Source organism: Mangifera indica, chromosome 1 (assembly GCF_011075055.1).
Source record: "Mangifera indica cultivar Alphonso chromosome 1, CATAS_Mindica_2.1, whole genome shotgun sequence".
Taxonomy (NCBI): domain Eukaryota; kingdom Viridiplantae; phylum Streptophyta; class Magnoliopsida; order Sapindales; family Anacardiaceae; genus Mangifera; species Mangifera indica.
The window spans coordinates 14,548,327-14,561,541 of NC_058137.1; the positions used below are offsets into that span (position 1 = coordinate 14,548,327).

The 13,215-nt window shown below is 32.2% G+C and overlaps 1 protein-coding gene across 9 annotated transcripts; it reads right to left on the reverse strand.

Annotated features, from left to right (window-relative positions):
- Nucleotides 1–960: 960 nt before the first annotated feature.
- On the reverse strand, nt 961–10,957 carry LOC123224515 (GDP-mannose transporter GONST1-like). Of its 9 annotated transcripts, none has more exons than XM_044648251.1 (11): nt 10,668–10,954; nt 10,019–10,073; nt 9,133–9,279; nt 8,096–8,327; nt 7,801–7,940; nt 6,160–6,289; nt 5,377–5,475; nt 4,325–4,479; nt 3,207–3,323; nt 1,540–1,637; nt 961–1,451 (listed from the first exon to the last, which is right to left on the reverse strand). In XM_044648251.1, exons 4-11 carry the CDS (start codon nt 8,312–8,314, stop codon nt 1,390–1,392), a joined length of 1,020 nt encoding a protein of 339 aa, XP_044504186.1. In that variant the 5' UTR covers nt 8,315–8,327; nt 9,133–9,279; nt 10,019–10,073; nt 10,668–10,954; the 3' UTR covers nt 961–1,389. The 9 variants fall into 9 exon arrangements, with proteins under 9 accessions (XP_044504186.1, XP_044504193.1, XP_044504177.1 ...); XM_044648258.1 differs by having other exon boundaries at nt 9,133–9,228; nt 9,897–10,073; XM_044648242.1 differs by having other exon boundaries at nt 9,897–10,073.
- Between the last annotated feature and the right edge of the window lie 2,258 nt (nt 10,958–13,215).

Below are 13,215 nucleotides of genomic sequence, written 5' to 3' on the forward strand. Positions count from 1 at the left end.
ATCTCGAGAAGAGTTTATTAGAAAGACTAGGTAGAATTGGAATGAAAATAGATAAAAAATCTGCCGCACTAAAATAGTGTAATTCTAGATTAATCACACTATTTTAATGTTATTGTGGTCAAATTGGGCAACCCCAATATAATTTGGTTGGAACTAAACTTGACTAGTTCATTCGCAACACTCATGGAACTGTTTTAAATTTATTTATTTTTTATAATTATTGACCTAAAATTACTATAAACCATGGGTGAAATAAATTTTATAAAAGGTAAAATATTCTATAGTTTTAATAACTATTACCAAGTAATAAGAGATTTTTGTTTTTTTTTCTTTTTTTTGCCACAATATAATAAAATTTACCACGTCTTGAGGATGGGTTGTGAGACATTATCATCTTTCAACTTTAAAAGTAACAATTTGTCCTTCTAATATAGTTTTAGATAAAAAACAATCTCCCAAATATCATTTCTTGTCTTATTCTGCCATTAAATTATTATTTATTCTTCCATAAACTATTAAATTATAAATTAGACGATTTGAGATATCAATCATATCAAATTAACTAACCCAATTAAATTAAGTTAGTTGAATTAAAGATCCTATGGGTTAACTTAAGTAGTGAAGTAAAAGAGTCCCTTCGTGAAAAGGATAAAATTCAAATAGCATAAACTCCCCCCTACTTATCCAACCCAATGTTATGGGTAAAAAAAGTTAGTTGAATTCTCGACAAAAAGCTCTATGCAAATTAATCCCTATCACATTATCATATTAAGTTGTTAGCTCTCGTAAAATCTTACCTGTGAATTGGCCGGAAGAAAACGTTATCCCAGTAAGTAACACAGGATGCCCCTCCCCACCCTTAACTTTTGTAATCATGTTACCATCACCGCTGGAACAAACCTGAAAACTTCAAATGTGAACAGAAAAATGTTTAAGCAAAATACTTGAGGCCTTTCCTGATTGAAACAGTAACAATGAACATCTCGGAAACTTGTAATTGAAACGGAGCAAAAGGTTGAAGCAGTCAAGGCTGTAGCCTGCAAGAGAATCTATTACACTTATAATGAAACATCACTTTCCACCATCATCTGGTGGTATTTCCAGGCATGCGCTAAACAATGTTACAGGAAAAAATCACTGAACCAATACGATACACAGGTGGCCATGCCTTTTCTTTCAATTATAACAAAACTGGATGCTCCATGCAATTGAGCAATTCATCCCAAATGCTCCAGTTTCATCCTTAATCAAAACTGCCGTGTGATTCTCCAGATTTTACAGAATATTACATAGATGCTACACCATCAAATAGTCGTGTTCAGTGAAGCAAATTGCCAGATCAAAAAATCTTCTAGCCTATTCAACCAAGGTTGAGATTCAATAATATCATTACCGTCCCTGTAATTTCTCCTGAATTTTGGCTCTAGCAAAAAAGACTCCAGCTAGAAGACCTATTAGACAGCTATATTAGGTTGTGCCACATTAAGGAATTCATTGGTTCAAGTACATCATTAAGAAAATTAGTAAGAGAGAATTTACCGAAAAAGATGCTAGCAGAGTTTTCCAAACTGGTAGGAACCTTGAAAAGAAGAATGCCGGCAACAGATAGAGGGATTTTATTTAGAGACCCCACCAGGCTGCATAGGAAATAAGTGGTGAGAAACATTTACTCAAACCGAGGCCTAATTCATCAATGACTAGTTTCAATTGACACCCAATAACAAGAGCAGTATGTTCTTTCAGTTTTTGAAAAATATATTAATAATAATACTTTGAAATAAAAAGTTTAGAACATAAAATAAAAGCCAAAAACTTATTCCCATCCAAGTATAGTGAAAACCCAAATTCATACCTTCCAACTTTGAAAAACCCAAACACCCACCCATAAATAAATTTCTAATAGGGTTAAGGGTAAAATTGTCATCTATTGAAAAATTAAAGTCTTATCACATTTTCCTCTACAAGTTTAAAAAACTCACAATTTTCTCCTTAACACAAAATTTGAAAAGTGACATACCCCCATAGGGTTTTTTCCTCTTCTCTCCGGTGTCGATCATCACCTTCAATTGTCGGTCGTCCTCCCTCCCACCGGCCTCTCTCCCCCCAGTCTTTCTCCCTTCCCTCTCCGACCAAAAGAAGACACATCGTCTTCGTCTCAATTGAAGACGATCGAAAAAGTAAGGGAGAGAAACCGAAAAGGAGAGATAACGCTAAAAGGAGGATGGTTGGGCACGCAAATCGTCACGAGAGAGAAGAAAGACAAACCCTAAGGGGGTATTTGTCACTTTTCAAACTTTGAGTTAGGGAAAATTATGAAATTTTTAAACTTAGAAAAGAAAATATGATAAAATTTTAACTTTTTAAAAATTTTAGTTAATGACAATGTTACCCCTAATCCTAACTAAAATTTTTAATAAAAATTTACATAGAGGTGAATTTTTAGGTTTTTGAAAGTTAGAAGATAAGATTTTGGGTTTTTACTATACCTTGGGTGGGAACAAGTCTTTTGGCCTAAAATAAATTAAATTCTTGACTGACAAAGACAGAGGCCAGAAATTGCGCCAGTGACCACAGAGGTTTCCGGCTGGCATAACACTGAAATTTTTAATTTAGTTAAAATTTTTGAATTTTAATTTTTATTATATTGTTAATTGAATTAAAAAATCAATTATGGAAAAAAGAATTTAAGTTAACCTTAGATGATTTAGGTATTAACCCTTTTAACATCAGCTTTTGAAATCTAAAAGCTTCAAAAACCTACTTTGGAATCTTTTAATAAAACAGATTATTTCATAATTTGCTTGTTGTATAAACTCTTTTCAAATTAGTTTACCAAACACTTGTGGATCAGAGATTATGAAATGGAAGAAGCTACAAGAGCCCCAAACTCATCCCATGTAAGCCCAACACTCAGACTTTAAACACCATATTCAGGTCAACTTAATCCAAGCTAATTTCCTATTACAGTTGGCTCAGTTAACTTTTCAGTGCTTTCAGGCTTCGCAAAAAGCTTCTGCTTCACCTACCTGAACCTCAATCCAATTTGTAATACCTATTAGCCAACCTAGAAAAGATCCAACATTAAATCACAGATGAAGTATAACGAATAATTCAACCACAGGCTAGCATTGGCAGGTCTCCATATAACAAACCTACGTGGTGTCTTATAATTAACAATATTAGGTTGTCAATATTTCCCATCTTACCTGTATGTGGTGGCACCAGTTTGGTGAAGAAACCACATAGAAGTGAAGCTGATTGCTAGACCAAGAAATCCACTTAGTGTCATTACTAACCAGAAGCTAGGCAACCTCAAAAGTGGTCTGCAAAATCAAAAAATTCCCCAGTAAAGTCATCATCAGGATCTGGTTGCCCATGTTAGATATAAGATGCAAAAGACCAGAAATTAACTTGACACAGTACTATAAAGCTGGATCTAATATGTCAATAGAAAAAATTTCCCACAACATTATGCCACACAACGGCACATAAGTATCTTGGTAACACACATTACCATTAGTAGACAAGAAGTTGATACAAACCAGGGTCTCTGCTGTAAGCAATTTAGGTTTTCACCCCATTGAACAGTTTAAAAATTCAGAAAACTCATGATAGCTGAGAAATTCAGCAATATAGGTGGAAAAATTATTAGAAATTCATAAATGTCCTGATCGTTAGATCACTTACATTTGAAGTTTTTGACCATTCAGAAAGGTTTTTGAGTGTCTCAGTATCACATGATACATAAACTAGGTTTCCAAAAATCTGGTTTGTTTTGCTTTCTGCCTTGACACCATAACCATCTATATGGTATAGACATAGATTGAGAAAAACATTTGAGTATAGTGATATAAGGAGAGGCTAGTATCTGAACATGTTAGGAGCATCAGCTCCTGGTACAATAATAATCATAAACAATCATGACACTCTATAAGCTTCTGGTACAATATCGTTGCGAGTAGTTCTAAGCCTTGAACAAAGTTATGGTGCTGGTCATTGACATTTAGACAATTAAACTATGACCGTCTCTATCCAGATTAAGTGTCATGGTTTTTACCCAAACTAATCTCCCCATACTTTCTGCAGGTTTTGATAGTATGAATGATTGCTTATTTGTGTGACCTGTGAAATGGAATAACATATTTTCACATTTGAATAACGCATATGAATGTTGGTTAAAATTCACTGTGTACAATGTTAAACTTATAACCTATTCAAACCCTGATAGGTTATAGCATATCAATTTTCTTGACTTTCCGTCTCAAACCAGACCTAAGATAACAAAAAATGAAAAGAAAAAGGGCTAAAGAGGAAAAATACTCACGTTCTAGATAGATAATCAACTTCATTGAAGATATAAGCAAGAAGAATCCCCAGAGGCAATGAAAGGGTGTTATTTAGCAAGACCATTGAAAACTCATTTAAGTTTCCAGACTTTGTTACTTGCTTGGCAGTATCCATGACCCAACATAGTGTTAACTGTACCAATAACATTAAAGGAGTAAATAATCTAATAACTAGCTGCACCAATAATGTTAAAGAAGTAAATAATTTAATAACTAGTCTTAGAATTAAACTGAAATAAAACAAGTTAACAGAAATGTGGAACAACTAAAATACAAATATAACCATCATGAAGATAAACTAACGAATTACATAAAATATCTATATGCAAAATTTGTCAATATCAATAAAAAGGATTACAATGAAGATGAACAGCAATGAATAAAGAACCAAAGTGGTTATGTTTCAACAAACTGAACAAAAGATATGCACATAGATTGAAGTTAAAGAGCACACCAATTGGTATAGATTAAAACAATAGTGTCCTGAAATTGTAGAGCAAACAAAGTCCATAAGATGAAAAGGCCTTTAAAAACAAAAAACAAAACAAACAACCTCCTCATCACTAGGATCTTCAGAAATTATTTAATTCCTCTAATGCCAAATAATGAGAGAAGCATACTTATTTGATGGTTCCACCTACCCAAAATATAGCCGAAAGCACCCAACTTCACTCTGCTGGTGCAATAACTTTTATTTTTAAAATTTGTCAGATAGATGCCTTAGGTTAAGCATATTAATACAAATAGCACTTCTACAGTTACAAAACAAGTCATGCCTTTATCAGAAGGGTATAAAAATTAAGTCTTCTTAAAATCAATTGATTAAAATATGCAAATTCCATATAGGTTTTAGAGCTCAAAAGATATCAAAGGTCTGTATTATCTAGAATAAAGCTTCTTCCTTTCATGGGGGAAGTTCACGATAGTATCACCACAAAATTACACAATCAATTTAAGAGGTGTACCCAATTATAAAAAACTCAAATGGTGAAGTGCAGAACAGTAAACAATAGCCTCAAATGATACTCACAGAATATGATGCAGTTAAGAAACAGTTTATAATCTGCCATGTGTACCCAATAGCATGAAAAGATAGATCAGTAATCCCTCCAGAAATTGCCGAAATGATCTGCACCACTCAAAAAGGCAACATAATTGAAATGATATTTCAAAATTTATGAAAATCCAAATCCAGCATTTAAACCACAATCAATCTTGACATACAAGAACATGTTCAGATTTTTTGACAGTCAATAAATTACAACCAATTTGTGACAAATACTATATATTAGCAAAGATCATTTGCTGACAATCTAACTCAAGACAAACTAAATCACAGCTTATCTTGGCAGCCATGAGAAAAACCACGCATAAGCAAACACATAGAGAGTGCAACATCCCAACTGTTTGAGCTCAGTCTTGCATCATCAATTAGAAGATCTGAAGTCTAAGATGAACCCTCATACCCTTATAGTTTCAGAATCTTTAAATCCTAATGATCTCACCACCAAACTAAATGTCGGTATAACAAAATATACATATAATCTATTCAAGATGTTTCAAGTCAACTAACTCCCTTACACATATTTTTCCAATATATGAACAGAAAGGGTAATGGTAATCCTTTCCAAGGAAACAAGTTTTTGGAGTGACACAAATGAGACAAGAGTATGAGATGCTTCCAGACAGCTAAATAAAAAGGTTATCACCTAAAATGATAATAGTATAGTTTATTATGTTAGTCTGGATCCAAATTTGATGCCTCTCAACACAACTTATATGCTGAAATTATATCTTGAGGTATTGAACATACCATGAGAAATAAAGCAGCCCAGACTCTGCTGTCATGATGCTTCTCGAACAAATACATCTCACCAAGTGCAGTAATTACATTAGTAACATTCTTTAGTACTGTGACCATAGCGACATTAATGTATTTCAAACTGCAGACAACATGAACCACATATAAATAAAAAGAAAAGAAGCCATGAAGATGAAAGGTCAGAAAGTTATCACTAAGTTCAGTAACATTATGTTTTGTTAGTCAAAATTATTGATCACCAGATACAGATACAAAAGTAAGCAAAAATCCATGAGAATGTAATATTTTCAAAGTGCAGAACCAAGCAACTTTGGATACAATACATTTATAATGCACTGCGATTCTTCAGAACAAAGAAGGTGGTATCACTAGATTTAGGGAGGGGGGCGGGAACACCAGAACAGAAACTCAGAAAGAGCGATCCTAAATATTTTTCAGAAGGCTTAATGGTACAATAGCACAATATCTAAACTGTCTCCAAGACTCAACTAGTAAAGTACCCTTTGGTCTAAATGTCCTCTCCTAGCAGGGATCATAAGTTGATAGCTTGAATCATATATCTGTACCCATAGGACTGAGTCACAATACTACCCTCCCCACATCATAAAGAAATATAAATATTGTTATTCGCAGAAGGCATTTAAACACTTTGGGAGGCTTAAATTGAGGGCTGGGTTTCCATCATCATCATAGTTAAGCATCAACATTGACTATAAATTGCATCCGGAGATAAAATTAGATAACAATTTATTAAAAAACGAGTCCATGAAAATGCCAAAAAATATTTCTGAACAAAATTTTATAAAAGCTTGACAGATGAGTAAACCAGTTGCTTTGTCTGTTATTCAACCAAAAAATAGATTGGATATTAAAAATTCAAAAAATAATTGCTAGTGCATAAGATCAAGACCAAAGAACATTAGCCAGTGCTGGTCTTGCCAAAACACTTGATGAGGGGGATGTAAAATGTAACTGACCTAGGACGATATTAGACGTTAGATGGAAACTCCACAAATTCAAATCTATGGATGCAAACATGTAAGAGCCTAAAAATAAACAGTTCTTAATACCTTTTTAACTGAAAGTTGGATAGATGGGCAAACATGAGCACAAATTGAATACCCATAATCCCCAAACGTTGCAAGTAGATAAGATAGAAACCAAGCAATATTAGCCAGTGCAGGGCTTCCAGAAGCACTTGAAAAGGATGATCTAAAATGCAACTGACCTCAGAAGATTCTGGACATTAAATGGCTACTCTACAAATTCACACATATCCATTGACACCAAGTATAAGAGCTTCACAGTTGTGAGCAGATAAAACCATACATTTTAAGCACAGGTGACTCAAGAAGACTCAACACAGAAATCCAGTCTAGCTCACAATAGATTACCAATATACGTTATCAGTCTTGGCTTTCAATCTACTTATTCATACATCTTCTACATCAAGTCTTATAGACGAATATTAACAGCACACAAAATAGCACACTGGCAGCAATTTTTTTTCCCCTTAACAGAGAAGACATGCTACTGATAAGTTGAGAGTAAATTTCCTAGCAAAAAATTGTATGATATCATCGTCATAAAGAAATTAACACTGAGATATGCAGTGACTGAATAGGTTCATACCTAAACATGCTTGTAATGAGCATCCCAACAAATATAACATTTACAGGTAACCAGACTTTAATCAGCTTCCACGTTAGTGGTTCTGTTGATATTAACCCCATAACACTCAACATAGACACAATAATCACTGAAATAAAATTCTGCATCCAACAAAAATGCCATGAGCCAGTTAGGTATCAAAAATTGTTTTTAGATAATTTTCATAAATAACAGTAAAAGGAAACTCAATAAAATTAATTTAATGCAAAAGCACAAAAATTCAATTTAATAATATATATTAATCGGGATAAATTACCTGGCACAGCATCAAAGATATTCCAGCATTAAATTGATATCCAGAAAGCACAAACTTGTTAACCAGAATCATACCACAAGAGGAAACACAATATGCAAGGCCAGATAACAAGGCCTGATTGCGTATGTTAGCTGCCCTGTTACTGTGTATTGTTTTATCTCTCCTTTTTTCCAGTTTACCACCTTCCAGGTCACTTTCATCACTTTCAAGAGACTTCATGCTAGACAATGACCTATATACAAATGGAAAAACTTTCATAACGGGTAACAGGTGATGTCTGGATTTATTATTCAAAATGTTCATCAGATAAAAGAGGGAAGGAAAAATTTATGATCTCTAAAGTTAGACAAATATGAAAGATCATGATTAATCTCATATATCAGATAAAGGCATCAGGAAAAGGGAAAGAGAGGAAAAAAAAGTTGGAGATGAAAGAGTTGTAGATTCATTGATTAAGAAAGAGTATCTAACAATTTTAAATAATACAAATTTTTTATTTAATGCATTATAATATTAGAATATAAAACATAGCAAGAAACATTTAATTTTTATTCTAAGGTTAGAAGTGAATGAAGACATGATGTTTGAATCTATAACAATACCCCTAGTAATAGGCAAAATCAATTAAAATATCATATCGTAAGTTCCCTCGTGCAAGATTGTTACTTCATAATAAAATTACCAACCATTCACATTTGTCAGGAGTTTGGACCTTCAAGTAACACCAAACCCAAACACAAAGTACTACAGTGATTCTAGCACTTAAGAAAATGCATTTACAATTCCCAAGCTGACAAGCTGCTTTCTACTAAATTCATTTGCACATGGCTTACAGATAAAATAACATTACATCAGAGTAAGCCTTATGATTTTCTAAAGAACAAATACAAACCCATTTTACAATTTTCAGCACTAGAATAATGTAATAACAGTTAAAAATAAGATGATCACAATGTTAAAAAATACATTAAGATATCACATCAAAAACTGAACCCAACAGCAATTAAAATATTAGCAGTATATTGAGTGTGTTCTACCTGTTAACCACTTCTCTTCTCACAGGACTAGAGACTTGTTCTGCAACCCTGTTTGACTCATGATATAGGAGGCCCCTTTCTTCTACATGGTGGTTTCTTTCAAGAATCAGGTTAAGAGAATCTAAGTTAGGACCTAGAGGATGTGGCCTTCAGAGAAGTCATTAAAATCATCAAAACCAAGCCTAAATTGGAAATCATTAACTACAGAATGAATGTTAGGTAAGGGAAAACTAAACCACCAAAAGCACAAGAACATAGTTTTGAGTAAACAAATTCGACATAACTTGAAGGAATTATCCTTAACACCCCCTTAAGTACAAAACCAAATTGCAATACACTAAGGCAATTTACCAAAAGTGATTAGTATGGTAATGCTGCTTTTAGTAAAGTTCAGAATTTTTACCCTCATTTTATAAGTAAGTTCCCTTTTCACTAGAAGATGAGGACTTGCATATGATTAAGCAAATATATTAAAAAGTTAAAATTAAAAATTAAAAAAAAAAAACCAATGACACCAAAAGGGACTGCAAATATTAACAATTAATGTCATTTAGTACAGTGGGATGCCAACCAAAACCACTAATAATACTAATTTAACAACTTTCAAGTTCTATTTAATTTATCTTCAATTAATATGTAACACCAACTAGGTTTCAATCATCTGACCTTCTATTATATTCATGAATAATAAAACAATCAACTAAAACAACAGGAAATCAAAACCAGCATTAAAAGAAAAATAATAAATGGTTTGATGAACTTACTAAGTATAGTCAAACACACCAAAAAAAGGAAAGGGATAAGCTTCAAAATTGAACTAAGCTTCCTTTCAAACTCAAATAAAGAGTACCGAACAAACTAATACAAAGTTCTCTTTCAACCTAACCTATAAGGCGATCGTCTGAGAAACCAACTCCCAAAACTTTAACATGAATCAGTACCTAAAATTCAAAACAAATCTCACTTGATTTTCATCCCAAAATGATCAAACTAAAGCCCCATTAATCACAAAAACAACTTCAAAGTTCAAAATCAACAAATATTGTGATCATCTGATTAACCAAGTTCCAAAACTTAAAATTTAACAAGAATCAATAGCTTAAAAACTCAATACAAAAAAATTTCCACTGATTTTCAGACAAAACGAAAACACCTTGAAGCACATAAATAACTTAAAGGTTCACAGCTAAACTATATTGTGATCATCTGGTAAACGAACTTCCAAAACTTAAACTTTAAACAAGAATCAGTAGCTAAAATACAAAACAAACAAACCCCCACTAGATTTTTACTACAAAATAATGAGTTCAAAACCCTCCCTTAAGCACAAAAACCACTTCAAAGTTCAGAATTACAAATTTAGGTTTCAAATCTATCCAAAATTTACATATTCACAGGAATCAGCAACTAAAAATAAAAATAAAAAAATCTCACTTGAATTTCACAAAAAAAAAAAAAGAGAATAAATCCCTTTTAAAGAATAAAATCTTTTTTATCCCATCATAAAAAAATAGAGAGGAAGCGAGACGAATTACCTTGAACCCATTAGAGTCAAATCCCGAACAGCCGCAGCAAAGCTTTTGAATCACAAAGAGGCCATCAATTCAAAACCCAGCTGAAGCTTTTGAGATTTGAGAAAGAAAAATAGAAAAAAAAAAACAACCGAAGTTGAAACAAAAGTAAAGAATGGTTTTAGAGTTGTATATTTTGAAAAAATAAAAATAAAAAAGGAAGTAGGAAGAGGAAGTCTGAGATTTGACAATGGAAGCTGTGTTGCAGTTGAACCTGTCATGGAAAGGGATAACTTCTCTTAAAACTTTCGATTATAAGTAGGGGTGTTCAAAAATTTCCAATAACCGAACCGAAATAGTAACCAAACCGGTATTCGGATCGAAAAATAGGTTACCCATAAAATTGATTCGGTTACCGGGTCAAAATATTACAAAAACCGAAAATTCAATTCGGTTTTCGGTTTACTCAAATTAAAAAATTGGTTAATCGATAACCGGTTCAATTTTTAAATTTAAAAAATAATAAAAAATTTATCCTAAAAATTAAAATTTACCTTTTTTTATTAACATAAAAAGTCAAAGGTTTATTTACAGAAAAAAGGTTATTTTCTTTTCCTTTGCTTCCGGCTTTTTCTGTAATTTTTCCTTCTTTGTCTATCTCCAGCCACCTAGCTAGCCAGCTACTGTGCAGAATTGTTGCAGTTGCAGAGCTATCCAAGAAGCAAGCAACCAAGGCTCAACACGTCTCATCTCCTTTTCTCTTCTTTTTCATTCTCTCTTCTTCATTCTTGCTTGCATTGCAACAATCTTCACTGCCATATTTTTTTCTCCTCTCTATTCTTGCAGCAGATTTTTACCATTGATTTTGGGCTTGCAAAAACATATTGAAACCCACCACAAACCGCCACAGCTCTTATAGGTGAGTATTCAATTGTAAAGTTCTTTTTAAAAGCATGAAAGTTTGGTTTTCTTAGATTATTGTTTATATGTTTAGTGAAAGCTAAAATTAGAAAAGAAAACAATTTATATTAAAAACTTAATTGAAATATTAATTGTTAAAATTCGATTCAAAATTGGGTAACCGAAAATCCGGATCGGTTATCCAATAATTTCGGTTCGGTTATAAATCGGTTAATGTATAAAACGGTTCGGTTTCGGTTCGTGATTTTTATAAAACCGAAAATTCGGTTCGGTTTGTAAAACCGGTTAACCAGTTCGGTTAACCGGTTTTGTTCACCCCTAATTATAAGTGACGGTAAAACGTTATTTTATTGTTTATATTAAAACACGTATAATTATTTTTCTTAAAATTTTGAAAAGTGCTACTGTAGTCTAGTCTTTTAACTTTAAAAAGTGGTATTTTATCCTTATAATGTCATAGTTTTTCTTCTCTTTGGTGATAACAACAAGAACGACGATAACAACGATCACCATTCTACTCCTTTCTCTCTCTACCACAATCAATAACTTCCCATGACACATGAAGAAACACAAATAGGATGAATCGAAGACGAAGAAACTTTTGTTGTGTGATTCGTTTTCATCTAAAACTGAATCGATTGAAAGCAAAGTCGATGTTGCTTCGTCGCACCGATGCTAAAGAAGTCGAATACAACTTAATGCTTTCATCTTCAATTCATCGAGACAATACTTCTTGTCAATTATGGAATGTCATTGACAATGACAGAAAGAGAAAAGAGGAGAATGGTGGCCGACGTTGTCATTGGAAAAAAGAAAACTTAAGGGTTTATGGGGGTGAAATATTATTTTTTCAAAGTTGAGAAACTGAATTGAAATATCATTTTTCAAAATCTTGAGAGTAAAATGATATAAATTATATATTTTTTAATATGAAAAATAAAATAACGATTTTTATAATTGAAAATTTTAATAAAAATTACCTATAGATAGATATTTAAGTTTTTAAACTATCATGAATATACTTTTGGTATTATATTAAAACTTAGGTAGAAATTAATAACATGACACGTTTTTCTCACTTAATGATGATAAAATTATGTTTGAAAAATCTTCAATTAATAGTAAGAATATTCTTAAAATGATGATTATTTTTACTTTTATCGTCTAAAATGACTCTCCTTCTCTTCTAACTATGTACCTTTTTAATTATTTATTTTTATTTAAATATTTTATTTAAAAATCTCAATATTAAATATTTCCCTAAATGTAATAAATATTTCACCTATATTTCAAATTCTTCTGTCACCTGCTTTACCTAAATGTGCCATTTTCACCATCTTTAATTTCTCGCTTCATTTTACAGATGCTCATTTCCCTTGCCTATGAAAAATCTTAATTTGAAATCCATTCGATGCTATTAAAAGGTATCAATACCCAATATATCAAGTCTCAAATTAACTAAATAGAAATTGTCTGTTTAAACATGAGTTTACAACTTCATGCAAGTGTTTTTCACCAATAACACATCTGCCACTTTGAAACGGGGGAAATTAATTATTTTACTCAAAATTGACTGCATCTATTCTTATTTATCCGACTATTTTTTAGTTATACAATTATGCCCAAAAGTCTAATCTAATATCAAGTTTAC

Coding starts and splice junctions, on each gene's coding strand:
- LOC123224515 (XM_044648206.1), bottom strand. Junction 8,328..9,132: donor AGAAGAGAAGTGGTTAACAG/GTAGAACACACT, acceptor ATTTGTATATAG/GTCATTGTCTAGCATGAAGT. Junction 4,480..5,376: donor TCTTAACTGCATCATATTCT/GTGAGTATCATT, acceptor TTATTGGTACAG/TTAACACTATGTTGGGTCAT.